This window comes from Maniola jurtina, chromosome 17, assembly GCF_905333055.1.
Source record: "Maniola jurtina chromosome 17, ilManJurt1.1, whole genome shotgun sequence".
Taxonomy (NCBI): domain Eukaryota; kingdom Metazoa; phylum Arthropoda; class Insecta; order Lepidoptera; family Nymphalidae; genus Maniola; species Maniola jurtina.
This window is the reverse complement of record NC_060045.1, coordinates 11,440,586-11,462,084: the sequence shown is the minus strand read 5'-3', so window position 1 is coordinate 11,462,084 and position 21,499 is coordinate 11,440,586. Positions and strand designations below refer to the sequence as shown.

General features: G+C 36.0%; 3 protein-coding genes across 8 annotated transcripts in view; 1 reads left to right on the top strand and 2 right to left on the bottom strand.

Moving 5' to 3' along the window:
- Nucleotides 1-1,995: 1,995 nt before the first annotated feature.
- Nucleotides 1,996-6,190, top strand: LOC123874068 (aladin-like). The gene is made up of 6 exons (XM_045919240.1): nucleotides 1,996-2,199; nucleotides 2,271-2,866; nucleotides 3,398-3,610; nucleotides 4,104-4,255; nucleotides 5,123-5,321; nucleotides 5,807-6,190. Exons 1-6 carry the CDS (start codon nucleotides 2,077-2,079, stop codon nucleotides 5,946-5,948), a joined length of 1,425 nt encoding a protein of 474 aa, XP_045775196.1. The 5' UTR covers nucleotides 1,996-2,076; the 3' UTR covers nucleotides 5,949-6,190.
- Nucleotides 6,191-7,171: 981 nt separating this feature from the next.
- LOC123874067 lies at nucleotides 7,172-8,919 on the bottom strand. Its single transcript, XM_045919239.1, has one exon. It carries the CDS (start codon nucleotides 8,769-8,771, stop codon nucleotides 7,227-7,229), a length of 1,545 nt encoding a protein of 514 aa, XP_045775195.1. The 5' UTR covers nucleotides 8,772-8,919; the 3' UTR covers nucleotides 7,172-7,226.
- A 1,090-nt stretch (nucleotides 8,920-10,009) lies between these two features.
- Nucleotides 10,010-21,499, bottom strand: part of LOC123874064 (espin) — an 88,234-nt gene continuing 76,744 nt past the window's right edge. For 5 of the 6 annotated variants that reach the window (XM_045919228.1, XM_045919227.1, XM_045919225.1 and 2 more), the window contains 3 exons: nucleotides 12,173-12,381; nucleotides 11,538-11,725; nucleotides 10,010-10,880 (listed from right to left, as the gene is read on the bottom strand). In XM_045919228.1, the coding sequence (XP_045775184.1) occupies nucleotides 10,765-10,880; nucleotides 11,538-11,725; nucleotides 12,173-12,381 (513 nt within the window). In that variant the 3' untranslated portion in view covers nucleotides 10,010-10,764. The remainder of the gene's footprint in view (nucleotides 10,881-11,537; nucleotides 11,726-12,172; nucleotides 12,382-21,499) is intronic. The other variant, XM_045919226.1, reaches the window with a different exon arrangement.

The window sequence follows — 21,499 nt, the reverse complement described above, 5'->3', positions numbered from 1 at the left end:
TGAAGTGCAAGCGAGAGCGCGGAACGAGCGACAAAGAAGCACAATCGGCCTTTGTTGTCACGTTCAACTATCGTCAGTAAACCGACTTTACAGACAACCAATTTTTTTGCTCGATTACGATCAAGGCGTACGGAATGGTTATGATTTTAGCAGTTCTGTGTTCATCTATTACTTCAATACTTATTCCTTAATTTTTTCTCATTTTGACAATAGGTTTTTGAATATACCTACTTAAGCTTTTATGTGATAGTGTTTTACCTACTCTTCAAGGAAATTTCTAGATTATTTTTAAATACATACCAAATTTTGAACCTGCGTCTTCTGGCTTCGACGCTCTAACCACTAAGTAACTCAGTGAACATACATGTCACTGGCAATAAGCGAATCGTGGCTTAGTGATATGTTAAAGATTAATTTCCCATTCCTCTCCAACTAAGCGAAACTTGTACAAATAAAAGGCATGACAATAGTTTAAGTGTTTGTTTATTGGTTTAAATGTTTTATTGCCCATTGTTAAATTGAATGTACATAGGCGACTTACCTAGAGGTAAATAACTAAGTTAGTGAGGCAAAGAGTGGTAGAGTTTGAACTTAGGACCAGTCACATTCCACCTCCAAAACTATTAAACAATTGAGGTTTCAAACCATGACCTGGCTGAAAAAAAATCATCTTACGAAGATATGCTTAGGTAACTATATTATTTTTCAACGATTTTTTATTTTATTTAAGTACCTACCTACTTAATTTAATACCATTCTACGTTGGATAACATTCTGGTTGTATGCTGGATTGACGACTCGGCAAAAAGTGGGTGGATTAGAATGCGGGCGACCTGCTGTGGTTGGCGATTAGGCGCCTCTCGAAAAGCTCTATGCCCAGTTGCAATTCAATTCAATTCAATTTTCTTTATTGCGAATATAGGTAAACAGTAGAGATGTATGGGTGAACATTGGACGGAAACAGCTGGTGTGCTATGCTATTCTTGGCTTCAGAACCAAACGGAAAGCCGAAGTATTCTCAATATTATGGTCACCCTACTCTACAATCACCTTACTCAGAATAAATCTCTCAAAACCGCTGTAAATTTCCGGAAAGCACGTTATTATACGTTGGGACGCAAAACCTTTTATCTTGGCATTCGGTATTCGTAACTCGAAATTACTTACTTTTCTTTGAAACTGCAGACAAAGATTTCTTAATTCTTTTTATTGCTTTATTATGCAAAGCGGAAAAATGGGAAATGTTAGCAGTTATTTCAATAATGTTTTATAATCTTGAACTTATACCTACCTATTTACGAAGTAGCATATTGCGCCATATACATAAAGCATATTATACTTATTGCAAACCAATTGAATAATCACATCTTGATTTAATGATGAAGGAAAACATCGTAAGAAAATCTGCCTGAGAATTCTCCACAATGTTCTCAAAGGTAGACGTGTGAAGTCTGCCAATCCGCACTTGTCAGCGTAGTAGACTATGAGCCAAACGAGCCAAACCATTCTTATGGTCTCGGGTCACGGGTCTCCCTCTGAGAGGGAGACCCGTGTTCAGTAATGAACCGGTGATGGGTTGATGATTAATGATGATGGCTTACACGTTCAGGGCATTCGACGGCCTGTGGCTAAAATCGGCAAGCACATGAGTGTAAAAGGCACGAGTTACTTAAGTGCCTTAGGTAACTAGTTCTGAGCAAAGGGCAAAAGCACAAAACTTTCTACTTTAATGCACTGCCTGCACTGAAAATACTTGCCCTGAGTACGGATGTAGGTACCTACCTACCTTAACAAAATAGTCATATTTTATCTAATAATTTAAATACCGGAACTCTAGCTTTCATCGCTTATTGGCTAGAAACCAATGAGAAACCTACAAACGTGTCTGACTTCCGAGACACCTGTGTTTGTAGTCTATGTTCACTAGTCCGTGTTATTAGTCCGTGTTTGACATTAACAAACTTGACACATGTCACACGTCAAACTCAAAAGCACCTCAAAAGCAAAACCAAGCAAAACTTGAATTTTGAAATAAATTCACCGGTTGTTCCGTTATTATTATATTTTTACATTAAAATGACGATTTTCAATAGTTTTCCTAACTTGCCAGGACCAGAGGAGACTGCTTTTTGTAAAATCAACGAAGCGTATTGCTGCGGAAACGTTCGATATGGAAATATTTCAACATTTACAAACTCGGTAAGGTTATCGCCTTTAATCTTGCTATTAGACTCACAAAACTGTAATAATCAATTAAATGAACGTTTCAGATCAAAAAGCATCCCAAAATCAATGTTACTAAGGATTTACACCATCACAGATTGTCGGACGAAAACATAACCATGTACGTTGATGTTGAAGACAATTTACTGAAGAAAATCACAAGTGTGTGGTATAAACAAGGGTTTTTGGAAGCTCTAAGTGTGGCCGCTGATCCTAATATCAACAGAGAAAGCCGCGTGCTAGCTGTGACAGCGTCTTATGCATTAAAAGTGGCAAACATGTTCACAGCATTACGATACTTCATGCAGCCACATTTAAAGGACATAGGACCTAAAATCGTGTCAAATTACTCGAGAACAAGAAACTGGGGTAGTTCCCCTGTCAAATGTCTCGCTTGGCACCCCCATACAACAAAAATTGCATTAGCAACAGCCGATGATAATGTACGGGTATATTGTTCAGAAGTATCATTTGTATCAACTTTAAAATGTAAGGCACAAGGGCACGTGTCGTCTTTATGCTGGAGGCCATACTCGGCATCTGAGATTGCAGTTGGATGTGAACAAGGTGTGATTGTGTGGACAGTGGACCCAAATTCTATGTTTACTAAGCCATCGTCTAGTAATGCTGTAGTTTTGAAGAGGTGAGATTATATCAATTATTCAAAACTATGTATCAAGTTAAACAGTTATCCCAAATTAAAATTATCTACTACTCAAATGCTCTTTTAAAGCTGTTTTCTACAAGTCATATAATATTAACAAACGTGTGCTAAAACTATGCTGACATTCACTATTCAATTACAATATACCTTTATACCATATGGCATAAAGGTATATTGTAATAGTATGCATATGTAGTACCATAATAATAGTTGCACGCATGCAATATGTGTAGAGGCTATTAATTTTGGAATAATCCAAAACTAATAGTGAAAGTGTGTCTCGTCTGTCTGTTGGCATTACAGCTTTACAGCTCTACACCTGTGCAGATCATGATAAAAGAATATTCAAGAACTTCCATTCTGGAGAAGGATATGGACTATTTTTTATCTGGGAAAATTAAAGAGCTCCCACAGGATTTTTAACAAAATCCTTTGCACAAACTAGTATTTAACATGTTTCTACATGAAACTATGCATGTACTTTCAAAAGTCTTATTGGAACAATTTCAGATCTGGACACAGTCCCGTGACAGATGTGAGCTGGTCTCCGAATGGTGATCTCCTAGTGAGCTGCTGTGGAGCCGACACCTCTATGCTGGTGTGGGATGTTGCCATGGAAGCTGCCATACCCTTGCGGAGGGTGGCTGGGGGTGGCATTGTGTTTGCACGCTGGTCCCTGAGTGCTAGCAAAATATTTGCTGCTACATCTTCTATTATATTCAGGTATGTATTCCTGTATCAAAATATATTGTCACCTCCTATATTCTGCAGACATTTGGATATAATTTAGAGAATTTGGTAAACGGTTGGATCAAATGAAATAAAATAAAGAAATATGGGTATTTTTGTATGGGCCCAGGCCTGATAGCCAATAGAGTTCTATCTGTTAGCTTATTGCTGATAGACCTACAGTTACTCTAACTAAATGGGCGTATAAACAATTTTTTCATGTCTTCATTGATTAATTATTGCTCAACCACTCCAGTATACCTACATACTGGAGTGGTTGAAGTACAGCAATAATCACTGAACTAAAAAACTGCACATTTTTGTGGTACTTGCAGGGGTGATATCTCTTTTCTGTGGAAGTTTACAGCATTCTGGCCAATGATAAAAATTTAAGCTTAAATGATATAAGCTTTCATTTCATGGGCAAGTGGTTTTTATTGGATATGCCGGCTAACTTAACACATCATTCTTTGTTATATGATATCAGGGTATGGGACACTCAGTCCTGGTCTCCGGAGCGCTGGTGCGCGCGCGGCTGCCGCGTGGTGGCCGCGTGCTGGGGACCCAACGACACGGTGCTGTTTGCTGCTAAGGGCGAACCGATTGTCTATGCACTGTGCAATTCTGGCTTAATGAAAGGTGAGTTGCCAAATCCGTACTAATATTATGAAATAGGTGATGTCCGTTACTTCGTCCGCGCGGATTTAGGTTTTTCGAAATTCCGTGGAAACTCTTTGATTTTCTGGGATAAAAAGTAGCCTATGTGCTTATCTAGAATATTATCTATCTCTATTTTAAATTTCGGCCAAATCCGTTCAGTAGTTTTTGCGTGAAAGAGTAACAAACATACACACACATCCATATACACAAACTTTCACATTTATAATATTAGTGTGATAAACTAGTTTATGCCCGCGACTCCGCCTGTAGGTACTACACAAACTTCAAACCCCTATTTTACCCTCTAAGAGGTTGAATTTTCAAATATCCTTTCTTAGCGGATGTGGTTGTCATAATAGCTATCTGCATGCTAAATTTCACCTGGATTCATCCAGTAGTTTGAGCTGTGTGTTGATAGATCAGTCAGCCAGTCAGTCAGTCAGTCAGCTTTTCTTTTTATACATAGGTAATATTATATAGTTAGCTGCCTGCTTGGGTTATACATAATGCCTATGTCCATTTTTCTGGAGATGCAAGATTACCTTCCACATACAAACTCACAAAATTCACACTCTTTCTACTATATTAGAATAGAAGTAAAGATGTGAAAGTAAGTTTGTCTGTTAAAGGTAACAGACAGACAGCATATGGTAAAAAATTTCACAGCCTATCCGAAATTTGGTATAGAGAAAGCTTAAATCCCAGGAGTGGATACTGGATGGCTACTTGTCCTGGAAAACCAAAGAGTTTCCATAGCATTTTTCAAAATCCTAAATCCACGCGGACGAATATGCGGGCATCATCTTGTATTTAATAATATGGTCTGTTTTATAACATTATTTTCAGGAGCAAAAGCCAGTAAAGCCCAGCCAGTTCTTGACGTAACAAAAATCGAACTGCCTTCTGGCGAAGCAGTGGGAGGACCCATACTGGATATGTGCTGGGACCCATCTGGCAGCTACCTCGCCATATTGTATGAAGAGACCCACCTCATATCCGTGTTCTGTACTACACAGCTGATGATGCAACTTAGCATTACTCCATGGTAAGTTATTACAGAAACCACTGTATGTGGTCTTTTTCTATTCTCAAGTCTGAGCAAAGACAAATGCCATTCTATAGATTTCAAACTTAGGTCCAATTACTTCATGGCCTGCATATCAAATACTAATTGATGGTTTGCATCCTGATGGATAATACATTAAAAAAACATTAATCTGCATAGACAAATTCGCGGACAAAAGCTATTGTTCGCCAAAACTAGCTAGGTACGTTTTATCGCTCAGTATTCCTCAGTCAGAGCTTTATTTTTAAATATCTATTCTGATAAGTTGAATATAGTCTTTGGCTTTACCCAAAAAAAAAATGCGCTCGCTGCGCTTGCCATCTTTCTGAGATCGCTAGTTAGCAGTTATGCTCATTACAAAGTGCTCATTTCTGTGTGACTTGCCATAGAATTCAAAAAAAGAGTACTAAAATCTTATAAGTGTTTACACAAATATTAGTGTTTTTTTTCTTCTTTTTTTTCAGTTGTTTCATCAGCGGCATAGACAACGAAGTGCCATCAACTATGGCATTCCAGCAGAACTTCACAGATGGCGCCTGTCTCTCCATCGCTTGGTCCAGCGGCAGGATACAGCACTTCCCTATCATTTACACTGACAGCTATTGACGTAAGCCTTATGTGCAACACCTACCTGCAGAACGGAGTGAAATTGGTCTTTTTTTTAATTAACAACTCAAACTAAGCTTTATTTACTTTGGCACCCAGTTATAGATGTAACTGCAAGAATTTATTCTAAACTAGAGGATGCCCGCGACTTCGTCCGCGTGGATTTAGGTTTTTAGAGATCCCGTGGGAACTATTTGATTTTCCGGGATAAAAAGTTGCCTATGTCAATAACAGGGACGCAAGCTACCTCGGTACCAAATTTCATACAAATCGATCAAGCGGATGAGTATTTAGGAATCCCGCGGGAACTGTTTGTTTTTCCGGGATAAAAAGTAGCCTATGTCCTTCCCCGGAATGTATCCTAAGTCTGTACAAAATTTCATTAAAATCGGTTCAGCGGTTGAGCCGTGAAAGGGTAGCAGACAGACAGACAGACAGACAGACACACTTTCGCATTTATAATATTAGTATGGATTACATGAAAATTTTAGTGCTGTACTACAAAATTAAAGACTGCGCAAGACTGCTAATTACCTAAAACCATGAGGTTTGACAATTTTAAATTAAAAAAAAATTGTCCTTTTCTTAGATACTTTGATAAGAAAAAGATGCGAGTAGATATTTAGTTGTCGACAGAATCAGATCTTTAGTAATCATTGATCTTTGATTGATAAATTAAAGTTGGATTTTGGCAAGTTGTGTGGATTAGATCTAGTTTGCATGAATATTAGCTACTTAAGTACATCAATTTTATGTAAAGACTTAAGTTATTTTTGTACAACTAAAGGTGTAAGAATGGGAAAATGTAAAAAAGTGTCTTGTAAATATATTTTTTTAACTTATAGATTGAGTTTTTGTGTTCCATACCACTACCTAACAATAACTCAATTAAAAAAAAAAAAACAAATTGTCTGTAGGAAAGGCATTCCGAACCAGTGGTAGATGCTTTTGACGATTCAAAAGTACTTGTGAAATTCTAATTGAATGAAAAAAAAATTTTTTCCATACAAACGTAGTTTGTCTCTCGTTTGAATATTACAAACTCAATGAAATTTGTATTTGTAGACACATTCTAGAAATAAATATCTAAGTCCGTGGTTTTCAGATTTCCGTAAAAAGTAGTGTAGAAGATAATATATCGGCTCAAAAATTTGTATAATATAATTCAAATGAAAAACAAACTACGTTTGTATGAAAAGTGCTGAGGAGCGTGCTAGGTTTACTTCTAGGCAAGTAGGGATAAAAGTAAGTAGGCATAAAAATGCCAGATTGAAAAAATTACCAATTTGTAACGTTATTAATGAGTGTGGTTCTCGTCACAGTTACATTTCCCATAGAACTCGTAAATCTATTAACAGTATTATTTCTAGAAGTTACTTCGTTCAAAAATTTCCGATACGAATTATTAGTTATATCTGTCGTATTATCACTAGCCAAAGTTAATAGTACTTGTACATGTAGATTGTCCTTATTGAGATCGCTTGAGCCTTGCCTCCTACCTCTATATCTACCATTGCAGAGACGAAACATGGCGCAAATTTTCCTTACAAATTCCCTTTCCAAATTCCCCAAATCTACATCCAAATTGACGTTCAAATCGTCCAATATGACTGCTAAAATCTTATCTCTCAACACAAGCAATTCTGATTTTAACAGCTGTTTCGCAAAGTCTTGAACAGTTTTAATAGTGTTCGCGACATAATTTGACAGAATATTTACGTTTGCGTGATTTCTTTTTTCCTTGTCAAGCATAAGTTTCTGAGTCTCTTTAACAAATACTTTGATTATACCTTCTTCAAGACCAGTGGTAATTTTATTTAAAATTGATATTATTATGTCTTTTTCATTTTCATTTTCGACGATCACATCTCTTGTGTACATGTCTACATAATTTTTTAATAAGCTTACATTTGTATCATTTAAAGTGAAGTAAAAGTTTCGCAAGAATTCCTTAAGCTCATTGGAACATACTACGATGTTACGACATCGATCTTCCTCGAGATCAGTTATGTCCCAGTTATCTCTTAAAGCATTGGCATTCATGGCATCTTTAGGATAATTGTGTTCCTTCGGTACAAAGTCGCATAGAATTTTATACTTTTTAGAAATAACATCAACATCCTCTGTGATACTTCGAAACATTATTTTAAGCGCGTTTAAAAAATTCAAAACGTCATCATTCCGTCTCGTGGGAACAGATCTATTTTTAAGAAAACTGAGAAGAACATCTTTAATATTCTGCAAACCCTTATTCCATTTATTTGCTATGTCTGATGGTTTCTCGGATTTCACAGCACGACTCTTCCATTTGCATTGACTGCTGAGTAAAGTCTTGATCAACACGTCCAAAGTTTTGACTACAAGATTTTTCGTTTTCACTGAAACCGATTCTTTTGTAAGAGCCTTGTTTATTTTCTCTCTTATCTTTTTGTATTTCTTTAGATTACTTTTGAATGGATCTTCGATCTTTTTCTTATGTTCTTCTGTTTTAGGCAGAAACTCTAATATCGTAGTGTCATCTTTATCTTCCAACATCATGTTTTCATCATAAGCCATCATATCATTGTCTTGAAGTAGAGGTTGCAGCTCTTTTATCTTCTCTCTAATTGTTTTATCAACTAGTTCTTGAAAATTGTTCAATACAACGTTAGGAAAAGATCTCATAACTGGTCCTAAAAACTCATTAAGTATTCTATAAATTATTGATGCTTTTGGTAGATTACCCTTTATTTCTGTTGTTACAGCTACACAAAAATATGCGTTGTATGCTAAAATAACTTGGGTAAAATAATAGATTTTGAATAAATTCTTAAGATATGCCATACCAGTTTACCTTGTCTTGAAAAAGGGTTACAATTTTATATTATGATTTATGACTACAAAATCTTTTACTCAATAACTCAATAATATAACTTCAATATTTTGATATGGAATGTCATTTATTTTTATTATCATTTTATGTTTTACTAGCTATGCGTGGCTATGCCTTGTACACGTTTAACTACTGAAATAACTATTGTTTCACCCCGAACTAATTGCCGATGCCTATACAGAATCATACTTTGACTTTGCTTAGGCTATAAGTCTGTCTCGTTTGAGCAAGCTCAAAAGATCGCTCTATAGACAGAAGCCTGGCCTCGCATCCTATGAGTTCGGAACTAACACCGACGAAACATTTTGCAGGTATTTTTTTTATTTGCTTATTATGATTTACGATCTTGTTTGCATTATTCTATAGGAAGTGTCTAGACGGCCACAAGCAATCGTTTTACAATAAACAATATCCGACTTCGTCAGATTTGGTCTTTTAAAAACATAAATCCTTCAACCTCAACTTATTAGCTTTTAAAATTTGATCCATAATACAAAAGGGTCAATACGGGGCAAGCGACGGGTCTGCCCGCGAAATTCAAATTTTATTTGGTTTTCCGCAAATTGTAAACTAATACGCCAAAGTAGGCTTATGGCATTCTAATTGCGCCAACTACTAATTTCGACTAATTTGTTAGTTATAGTCGATACTAGAGCTAATTTCTTAAACTGGACCCTTTCAAGTAAAGATTTCCATATAAACACGTGGAGATGATACTGCTATTGGCGCAATTAGAATGCCATAAGCCTACTTTGTCGTATTAGTTTACATTTTGCGTAAAACCAAATAAAATTTGAGTTTCGCGGGCAGACCCGTCGCATCCACCTTAATTAATTTTAGTACATGTAGGTAGGTACGTTACGCTTGTATATTTTTTGTGGATATTTTCTATTTATCAAAAGACCGCTTGTGGTCATCACACTAATATTATAATTTGTATGTATGTGTGTGTGTGTGTGTATCTGTGTGTATGTTTGTTACTCCTTCACGTAAAAACCACTGAACGGATTTGGCTGAAATTCGGAATGGAGATAAATAATATCCTGGATTAGCACATAGGCTACTTTTTATCCCGGAAAACCAAAGAGTTCTCCCGGAATTTCAAAAAACCTAAATCCACGCGGACGAAGTCGCGGGCGTCAGCTAGTAATTTAATATGTTTAGGTACGGGTGGTAATAAGAAAACGCATTTTAAGCAACAGGTTTTTATTAACAATCGTAATCATTTATAACTTACATAATCGTAACTACAAGTATGATCGTTTATAGCAGAAGCCTCTGTTAAGCTTAAAACTAATATTGCAACAATTATATCACTTGCATATTAGTATGTTACTTATTATTATCTAAAAACTATTAAATATTTTTTCAGTTTTTTAAAACAATAAAATAAAATATTAATGTTAGAAGTTAAATTGACGATCTGAATTTATTTAAGTTTACGATTAAACAAACGTTAAAGAATGTTAAAAGATTTACATTTTTACATCGTAATAATAATAATAATTATGTTTCGCTTAATATTATTTTCTTTACATTATTTTTATTAAAGTATAAAAATCTCAAAAATCTTTGTTTAATAATCACTAAATTTTTTTAAATTACAAAAAATAAAAAAGTAAATAGTTACTACACAATTTAATTTTCACACATTAGAATACGTCTAAGGTATAAAAATTAACAGATACTCGTAGAATAGCCACACTAGTTATTTATCTTTAAAAAAGTAAATAAACATTTATCGAAAAAAATAATCGTTCGAAATTTAAAAATAAAAAACGTGGGTAGATAACAAAACAGTATTATCAGCTATCGAGTACACGTAAAAGAATTGGACAACATATAAAATATAATGGATATATTTTACTATGTTGCCATAAAAACAAAAACTACCGTAGTTCGTTTTTACCAGCAACCTTACCAATCTTATCACTAACTAACTAACTACTCAAGTAAATTAAGTTTGCTGTTTGTTTTGCGCAACTGTGCTCGCCAAGGGATGATTTTGGCGCTTTCTTCCTCCTTTACCGGTTCGTGGTGTCCGTTCGATGTTGAGTGACCTGGAAGAAAAAACATTTTTTGAAAATATAAATTAACCCATACTATTATTACGGCTATACTTACATACTCTACTCGTAAGCCCGGCTAGTTTCGAAGTTCGAACCAATCCAGGGTCCTTTTTCATAGGGACTTAGCTCACTGCGCGTCGCGGTCGCAGTCTCAACTGCAACGCACAGCGGGCTGAGTCCATATGAAAAAAACCGGCCAAGTGCGAGTCGGACTCAGACTGTAGTCAGACACCGAGGGTTCCGTACTCGGGTATTTTTTCCGACATTTTGCACGATAAATCAAAAACTATTATGCATAAAAATAAATAAAAATCTGTTTTAGAATGTATAGGTAAAACCCTTTCATATGATACCCCACTTGGTATAGTTATCTTACTTTGAAAATTTAAGCACATTTTAATTTTTTTTTAATGATGTTACCATAAATTCGCGGTTTTCAGATTTACCTATTCCTTTACTTGCGCTATAAGACCTACCTATCAACGGGAAGTACCCTATAGGTTTCTTGACAGACAGACAGACATCAAAGAGATCCTATTAGGGTCCCGTTTTTCCTTTTGAGGTACGGAACCCTAAAATTAGACCTAATGAGTTTCAATAATTTCATCTTACACTAGTGACAAAATATTAAAAAAAAAAAATACCTACCATTGCAATGTTCCGTGGACAGTTTGGCTTCGGAAGGCGCGCGCATGGGCTCTGAATGCACGTCGTAGCACAGAGTGATGTTGTCTATGGACACGGCGCGCTGCGTGCCGCTTGGGTAAGCGCGCCATTCGCCATTTGGCTTGCAAATCTCATTTGATTCCTCAACTTTTGGAGTGTATAGTGATTGTCTGGAAATAAAATAGTAAAATTATAATTGTTTTTCTGGTTAATCCATTACCATCAAAAACTCCCATCTCTCTGCCATAGGTACACGTTATCCATTAAAATATTTTAAAACAATTTCTGAGTTACCGTTTCCAAGCAGGCACAGCTGCAACTCTCCACTTCTCAGGTCAACTCTCTCACCAAATTTTTCCGCACCTTCTCCGCAACTCTCCGCACCAACATCTGCCGCTCCCACCCTTCCAAAATTACAAATTGCACTCACCATAATCGGCTCTTCGCTCGTTTCCTTCTATCAAGCAGGTTGCCTCTTCCACGCAGCTACAGCCGCAGAGCTCTACATATCTCCGCCTCTCTCGCTAACTCCTCCAGATCTTTTCGCGCTTTTGTTGCAGCTCTCTGCGCCAGCAACTGCCACTTGCACTCTTCCAAATGTCCTAAATTGCACTCACCGTAATCGGCTCTCCGCTTCTTCCCTCCTAGCAAGCAGTTGCCTCTTCCACGCAGGCACAGACGCAGCTCTCCGTCTCTCCGCCTCTCCCGCTAGCTCCTTCTCCAGATCTTTCCGCGCCTTCTCCGCAGCTCTCCGCGCCAGCATCTGCCGCTTCCACGCCGGTATGATGTTACCCGCCGTGTCTCGCTCGGGGATCTGCGAAAAGCCCTGCCGTCGACCAACCGTCCGATTTTGAGGGAATCTTGCTAATCGGTTGTATACAATCTCGGAACTAAATTAAGTTGACAGGTCTAATTGTAGTGCTATCCCTTTTAAAGTGTTCCGCGTGGAAAAGGATAGATACATAGATAGATAACTTTTTGACCTGTCAATTAGTTCAGAGATTGTGTACAACCGATTTAGCACGAATACCCGATATTCGGATGTTTGAGAAATTGAGTTTGTATGTTCGAATTTTGGGCAAGCTTACGATAAAAGGGCAAAAATAACGGAATATCTTAAAAAAATTACTGCTCATTATTCTGCTTTAAATTGGCTAAAAGCTTACCAAGCAACGTATTTATTTGTCTGAACTTAAATCATAGAACAAGCAGAAATTCTTATTTTTTTCTCAGCTTAGAAAGGTGTAGATAAGATGGAAGTCTTATTTTTCGAATATTCAGCTAATTAAGCTCGTATGCATTTTTATTTGTAGAATACCTATTTGAAAACTCAATTTAGATATAAATAAGTCTTATATGAGAAGTAGGTACTTAAGAAAAAAATTGAATTTGATGACTGAAGTGGCATTGTGTTCTGATCTCTGTAGGAATAACACCTACACGTGTATGGATATGTAGGTATTGGTAAGTAGGTATACCATTGTACGTTCATGAACTAACTATATGTACTTTGCATTTCCAAAATCTATCTACCTACCTCACGTCGTTTTCAACGTATCCGCAATATCTTAGGTACTTAAAAATATAAATCTAGATTTTTTAGTACCGTTAACCCCTAAATTCTTCTTCTAACATATAAAGTAGGATACAACTACGTAATTTGAAAAACATGGATTAATGGGCAAAAAAATATCTCGCCTCCGCTTCCAACATATCCATAACAACGTAAATAATATAGACTTCTTGATAGGTGCCTATTAATAACACTGATACCGTTAAGCGGTACCGGTGCTATATGGCAGAAACATACTCATAGTTACATCACACGCGATCTCCGCAAGGCGTGACTGCAACGGGAACTGAAGGATTATGACGGATGAACATCTTTTAAGAGGGCTCTCTCCGTCACTCGTTTCATACAATCGTAGTTCCAATTTCATTTGAATATTAAGCAACCAAAGTCCATGAAATTGTGCAGACATATTCTAGAAACTAATATCTATGTCTGTGGTTTTCCAGATTTCTGTTAAAATATTCGGTTTCAAAGTTACGCGGTCTTAAAAAATTTCATACAAATCTTTGAGCCCCTCTAATTTTAAAACTACATATTTTTAGAAAAATCTAAAACACCACAGACACAGATATTAGTTTCTAGAATATGTCTGCAAAATTTCACGGACTTTGGTTGCTTAATATTCAAATGAAATTGCAACTATGATTGTATGAAACGAGTGGAAACGAGTGACGGAGAGAGCCCTGTTAAGCAAAAAAATTCAATTGGGATGTTTATCTTTGTGTAAGTAATTCGGATGTAAGTACCGGTCAATAAGTAAATACCTACAATATTTTTATGGTCTATTAAATTCTTATTACTTTATATAGACTATCTACCTAACTATGTAGATATAGACGTATCTTCTTATTTATAATATTACCTACTATGGATCATTTTTAGGGTTCCGTAACTTAAAAGGAAAAAGGAACCCTTATAGCATCACTTTGTTGTCTGTCTGTCTGTCGTGTCTATCAAGAAAATGTAAGTAAAAGGTAACGGGTAGGTACTTCCCGTTGACCGAGAATCACGGGCATACAGGTAGGACTTATAGCACAAGTAAAGGTTAAAATCCAAAAACTGAGAATTTGTGGTTTCATCACAAAAAAATTAAAATCTGTACATGAACAGATTTTTTGTTTACTTAGATCTCATGTAGATGCCGCTGTCAGTCATTAACTTGCAGTGTTGCATATAAAAGTGGTATATCTTGTACGATGGTGCAGAACCCTTCGTGTGCGAGTCCGACTCGCACTTGACTGACCCGACCGTAATTGGTTCTTAGATAAGTAGGTAATAGACTAGGTTCAATTTACAAATATTTTTTGAAACTACAATGCTGATTTTATTTTTTCTACCTTCATGAATTCGTTTGCGTCGCTGCGCCAAAGTAGATAGGTAGATAGATAGATAGAACACTTTATTGCACACAAAAACACATGTAAAGGAGCACAACACAGAAAGAAGAAAACAGAAAAAACAATAGTGTGCAAAGGCGGCCTTATTGCTTAGAGCAATCTCTACCAGGCAAAGTATATTACTGGCAGGTAAAGTATATTACTGGTCGTTGGTATTTTTATTATAATTTATTGTTACAAAACGTTGACAACCCTAGGTTAAGTAACATGAATTATTTTATTCGTACGAAAGCTTTCGATGTCAAGGACCGTACGTGGGTTTACGCAATGGCGGAAATCGGCGAGATTTAAACAAATATTGACGCGGGAGAAATTGGCTCGTATATTTTTACGATTACGGCCGTAACTAATCTTTCCATGATAAGCGTTTATGATTATAAGAACATATTAAGGTGCATGAGACGGGTCTGCCTGCGAAATTCAAAAATTTGGTTTTTCGCAATTTGTAAACTAATAGGTAGGTACGGCAAAGTAGGCTTATGGCACTTTAATTGCGCCAATGGCAGTGTCATCCTCACAGGTTTATATAAAAATCTTTACTTGAAAGGGTCCATAGTCTATTTTTTTCCCCCCGAGACAAAAATGACGTTTTTCTCACAGAAAAAATCATCTATTGCGACATAAATAACGAAAGAAAAATCTTTTATTTGGGGTCACACCAAAAAACGTAAATAATACCTAACTGAATAAAAAAGATTGCAATCTATTGGCTATAGAATAGGAAAGCCCACCCGTGAGAAGCCGGAGCGAGTCAACTAGTAATGCCTACCTAGTAATATTATGATGGTAATATTTCGCCGTTGGTCTCAGAATGAAGTGTTTCATGATTGTGATCGTTTGCAGTCGGCGCCGGCGCAATGAAAGTTTCGTTTTGAGTAAAATACAGCTCTCTCGCACTTAACTACCACTCGTTCAGTTTCTAAATGTTGTATGCGATCGTATTCAACACAACATCACTTATTTTATGACACTTTAACGCACATTGTATCAAAGTTCCGCAAAATTTCTACTTGCGTTGAAACGACATACTCGTAACGTCATAGTGAGATCTAAATCCAAGTCAAGCAGTATACCTATAAGTACAAAAATTAATTTCATGATATCTAGATAAATAGGCCTGCATCATCACTTACCACCAGGTGAGATTGCAGTCAAGGACTAAATTGTATCTGAATTTAAAAAAAAAAAGAGATCACTGTCATCCTCAGCTCGTTGGCCAAGTGTGGACTGGCAGATTTCACACATCTTTAAGAACATTGTGGAAATCTCTTAGGCGTGTAAGTTTCTTCACGATATTTTCCTTCGCTGTTTAAAGCAAGTTATATTTAGTTGCTTAAACTCCGAAAAGGACCTGTCGCATACTATAGGTACCCACGCATACTTTCAAATTGAAAAAAAAGGTTAAATCGGTTTAGACTTTAGCTTTAACGGCATGGATGGAGAGTTCGCCCATGAAATCTCTCAAAATAATATGAAATGCAGAAGATTATAGACATCATTTCCATTATTACGCAACTAATGTCTAGGCAAGTAAGTATTCATATTCATAATCTAGTATTTAATCAAAAACAAATAAAAAGTCGTCAAGCGTGATCTGCACCAGCATCCGAGAGCAGTGAAAGCGTAAAAACGGCAACAGATGCGTACCGGCTACAAAATAAAGATTTTCTGTTCAAGTCATGAGCTAATTGATATCATACTCGGACGTACAGACAGCTTTCGCTCCGGTATAAATAAAGACAAGACGCAAGTAACTAGACCATTATAATAAGTTGTTTACGATTTCTATTATTTTTGCTGAAATGAGCCCAAGTTAAACGTTAATTAGTACGTAATTTTATTCAAATACATTTTTGCAAGTGCTTTAGCTCAAAGGATTAGCAAGCTGATGTGGCAATGGGCAGGGCACGTAGTTCGGATAGACGTTGGAATCCCATGATTTCATCTTCTAATCTTGATAATATGATCTTGACCACGCATTTAATGTTCTATGTATTTTGAAATCCGGTTGTCTAGGTATCTATTGGTAGTTTAGATTAGATTGGTACGAAGTCTCTGTAAAAATTGCGTTACACACTTAGCAAGTTACACTTTATTAGAGAAAGACGGGAATTATAGCTTAGCGGAAACTTTTTTATGACCGAATGTTTTACAACCAGCAATGACCTGCCCGGTCACGTTAACGGAAACGTTTAAGTGCGGAAACCAGCCCAGAGAGAAGAAGAGAAGAAGAAGACCTGCCCGGTCATGTCTGTCGTAGAACCGATGGCCGTTGGGGGCTGGGGCAGACGTGTTCTGGAGTGGCGACCGCGTACCGGTAAGCGCAGTGTGGGACGACCTCCTGCCCGCTGGACCGATGACCTAAAGAAGGTGGCGAGGAGCAGGTGGATGAGGAAGGTGGAGGACCGTGTTTGGTGGCGCGGTCTTAGAAAGGCCTATGTCCAGCAGTGGACTCATACAGGCTGATGGAATGGAATGAATGGTAAGTGAAAGAAATACTGGTTCAGAATGCCATAGAGAAGAACCAGCGAAATCAAAAAGTTCCCAAGTGATTGAAAAAGAATCTAAATTCACATAGACGCAGTCGCGGGCATCATCTATTTTTAACCGACTTCAAAAAAGGAGTCTCAATTCGTCGGAATCTTTTTTTGAAAGAGTTAGCTGTGGTAGCTAGCGGATAGCTTGCATCCCAGGGACGTAGATAAGGCTACTTTATATTCATTTTCATCCCGCAAAATTAAAGAGCGCTCACGGGATTTTTACATCCTAAATCCGAATCGCGAACGAAATCGCCGGCATCATGTAGCTTATAATTCTACTAAAAATGGATTTAATATGTGAGTAAAATATTAGTTAGGTAAGTAAATAAGTAGATTTAGGTTATCTATGATGGCTGGGTTAATTGAACAATGTAATCTTTCAACCACTTTTCACACAGCTGAAATAACTTAAAATCAACGTAACGTATTACGCCTGCCTACTTAATCACTAATAATGAAACGATAATTAACAATGAGTATTATAGCAGTAATTTACTGTAGACGTTGTAAATTAATTTATTGAATTTCCTACTGAATTTTTAGGGTTGCCAAAAATTAGCTACTTATGACCTCAGCTTAAAACATTATCGATAATATCGATTATCGATTGATTTATATTTTATTGAAACTGAGTTAAGGTGGCAACCCTTATTGCATACTTGGTGAATAGAACAACTGTAGGTATAACTCAAAATTTAAAAAATTTAAAAAGCTGATAACTTTCAAACGGCTGAACCGATTTTCTTCGATTATAGCTAAGAAGACTCTCGATCAAGCCACCTTTCAAACAACAAAAACTAAATTAAAATCGGTTCATTCTTTTAGGAGCTAAGATGCCGCAGACAGATACACATATACACACGTCAAACTTATAACACCCCTCTTTTTAGGTCGAGGGTTAAAACATACCATAAACATTAGGTGAATAGGTGAGCCGCGACTTCATCCGCGTGGATTTAGGTTTTTTAGATTCCCTTGGAAACTGATTTTCCGGCATAATATCCGTTTCTTGGAAGCTTATCTCTGTATAAAATCGGCTTTACGGATGGGTCCTCGAAAGGTATGTAGGTACCTAGTTGATAGGTACCTAATGGACAGACAGACACATTTTCGCATTTATATAGATAGTAGCTATAAGATAATAATTGGCCACTAAATACGTAACACTAATGATTGTGAAAATCGTTATAATACATATATTAATTACTAATTAGATACTTATGTTACTACAACGTTTTGCCTGTTACTATTTTAATAAAAACTTAATTAGATAATAATTTATTATCTTCCGATAAAAAATAATTTATTTAAATCATATATATGTACATATATTAACAGTTTGAATTAATTGATGATTCTCTGTTTACATAATGTTGTATTATGTAGGTAAGTCATTAATTATTATTATTATCAGAAAATTATGTACCTAATTTAACACTTTTCCAATGTGTTTTAATCTTTGAATTTGAGAATCGTGCAAGGTTAAACTACAAAACCTTTTTATTATACAAATAAATAGATATACCTATCACCCGTCGCCTCTCTATTTTAAGTTCGAATCTCCTCTCAGAATGAAAAAAGTTTATTTAGACCATAGTCCATTACGCTGGCCGAGTGTAGAGTGTCAGACTTTACACACCATTGTTCCATGTTTCCTCACTATGTTTTCATTCACCGTTTAAGCAGACTATATTTAATTACTTAAATTAAAACACAGATAACTCTGAAAGTTAGAGTGGCGTGCCCGGAATTGAACCCCAGACCCAAACAGTGAAATGAACAAGAAAGCGGGTAGCTATTGGTACTGCCTATGACACCTCGAACTTCATCTCGATCGACAAGTCAAAATCATCAAATTAATCGTGAAATGTACTTCATTATCTACATTATAATATTAAGAGGGCTCTCTCCGTCACTCGTTTCATACAAACGTAGTTCCAATTTCATTTGAATATTAAGCAACCGAAGTCTATGAAATTTTGCAGACATATTCTAGAAACTAATATCTATGTCTGTGGTTTTCCAGATTTCTGTTAAAATATTCGGTTTCAAAGTTACGCGGTATTAAAAATTTACATACAAATCTTTGAGTCCCTGTAATTTTAAAACTACATATTTTTAGAAAAAATCTAAAACACCACAGACACAGATATTAGTTTCTAGAATATGTCTGCAAAATTTCATGGACTTTGGTTGCTTAATACTCAAATGAAATTGGAACTACGATTGTATGAAATGAGTGATGGAGAGAGCCCTGTTAAGTATATCATCGCTTGTTTACTTTGTTACTTATTTATTATTCCTACGTATATTATAATATACCTACTTGGATATCATTATTTGTTAAACGCTCTTTCACTCTGGCTCTAGTAATTTCTAGATCAATGTTATTCAAAACTTTCAAAGAACTTTTCGGAAATGATATCTCCAAGCGACCAATCTGAATAACATTACAAAATACTCATTCGACAGATGATATAATTTCACTGGCACGATTTCTTCCAATGACAAGTCTACTGATTTCGATGTTTATATAATTTATCGCGAACGTTTGTCGAATACACGACAATTTTTTTTTTTTGCAAAACAGAAAGTTCGTAGATCGAAAGAAAAGTAAGTATTTGTTTATCCATACACATTAAGTTTTGAGGATGCCCGCGACTTCATCCGCGTGGATTTAGGTTTTAAAGATCCCGTGGGAACTGTTTGATTTTCCGGGATAAAAAGTTGCCTATGTCAATTACAGGGACGTAAGCTATCTAGGTACCAAATTTCATACAAATCGGTTAAGCGGATCGGTTTTAGGAATCCCGTGGGAACTCTTGGATTTTCCGGGATAAAAGTAGCCTATGTCCGTTCCCGAGATATAAGCTGACCCTGAAGCAAATTTCGTCAGAATCGGTTAAACTGTTGGGCCGTGAAAAGGTAGCAGACAGCAGACACACTTTCGCATTAAGAATATTAGTATGGACTACAAAAAGCAAAACTTTATAAAATAGCTACGCCTAATAAAGTCGCAATGTTATGCCTTGATCGTGAGGATTGATAAATAGATAACAACACAACACAATGCTATGGTTGAGTAACCCGCGAACGAGCTAGAACTTTTTGCGCAAGCCTAACGCGAAAGATTCAAACTATGTTCTAACTAAGTAGCTAACAATGTGTTAAAATCATGGAGGTTCATTAAGAAGTACACCTACTGATTTTATCCGCGACTTGTCTTTGAGTTTTATTAAAAGTAAATTTTATGCAACTAGGTATAGGTAGGTACTTTTACAAATAAGTATCTACTTTCAAATCGCCAAAAGTTACAGTTTAAGATGGAAACGGATTAATTTAATCTATAAAAATGATTTACGTATCTAAACCCATGCTCCCAATGGGGTACAGTATCGCTTAGCACTTGGCTTTCCCAAAATAAAACCATACCATTTTTTATAACTATTATTATGTTTAAAATATAAGGGACAATGACCCTCCGCAGAGAAAATTACTATGTAATCAGAAAAGTAATCTAGGTACTTTGCCACACCTAGTTTTCTTTGCAATTCCTGCCCTTAATATCTTGTAGATTTATTTGTTTATTTATATTAAAAAATCTATTCCATTCTCTTCAATTCTGATTTATTCTGTTCTATTTTAGTAACCCCCGACCCAAAAAGGTGTTATAAGTTTGACGTGTGTATCAATATCTGTGTATATGTCTGTGGCATCGCAATGAACCAATTTTAATTTGGTTTTTTGTTTGAAAGGTGGCTTGATCGAGAGTGTTCTTAGCTATAATCCAAAAAAAAATGGTTCAGCCTTTAAAGTTATCAGCTCTTTTCTAGTTACTGTAACCTTCACTTGTCGGAGGTCTTATAAATTTTTAATTTACACTTGTATTATATTTATAGTTCTATTTTGTATTCTATTCATTCAGTCATTTGGACTCAGTTAAATACCTAGTAACCTATACAGAAAATTAAGCGGTTAGATGGTTTCAGAACCCAATGGTAATAATGATGAATTGACCTTGTAGATGTTTCCTCATTTCTAACAGCTTCAAGCTATTTAAAGTGTGCAATGGATTGTGTTAAGTAATTAAGTCAATGTAATCGTATAAAATACTGTAAATTTGATAATAAATTAATGGTGTAACATTTTTGAAATGCGTTGACGAATTGACCCTGGACTATGATCTCATATAATGGTACGTAAGTGATGATATGTAATTTCGGTATTTTTAAGAGCTCCTTAGATAATAAAATCACTTTTCAGGTATCGGGTTTATGTTATTTGGTTTCTTCATAAAAGAATTGCTAGATTTTTAAATTCCTAGATTCATCAGGACCGGAAAATACAATATGTTTTACAAAATATTATAAAATGACTTTTCAAATAAATAAAAACTAAAACGAATGAAATTATGAAATCGTGCTAGGTTATTTC

Bases quoted from the DNA above. Each gene is read 5' to 3' on its own strand.
- LOC123874068 (XM_045919240.1), top strand. From the start codon at position 2,077: ATGACGATTTTCAATAGTTTTCCTAACTTGCCAGGACCAGAGGAGACT. The intron at 2,200-2,270 runs GTAAGGTTATCG...TGAACGTTTCAG, and splicing joins TTTCAACATTTACAAACTCG to ATCAAAAAGCATCCCAAAAT. The intron at 2,867-3,397 runs GTGAGATTATAT...GAACAATTTCAG, and splicing joins AATGCTGTAGTTTTGAAGAG to ATCTGGACACAGTCCCGTGA.
- LOC123874067 (XM_045919239.1), bottom strand. From the start codon at position 8,771: ATGGCATATCTTAAGAATTTATTCAAAATCTATTATTTTACCCAAGTT.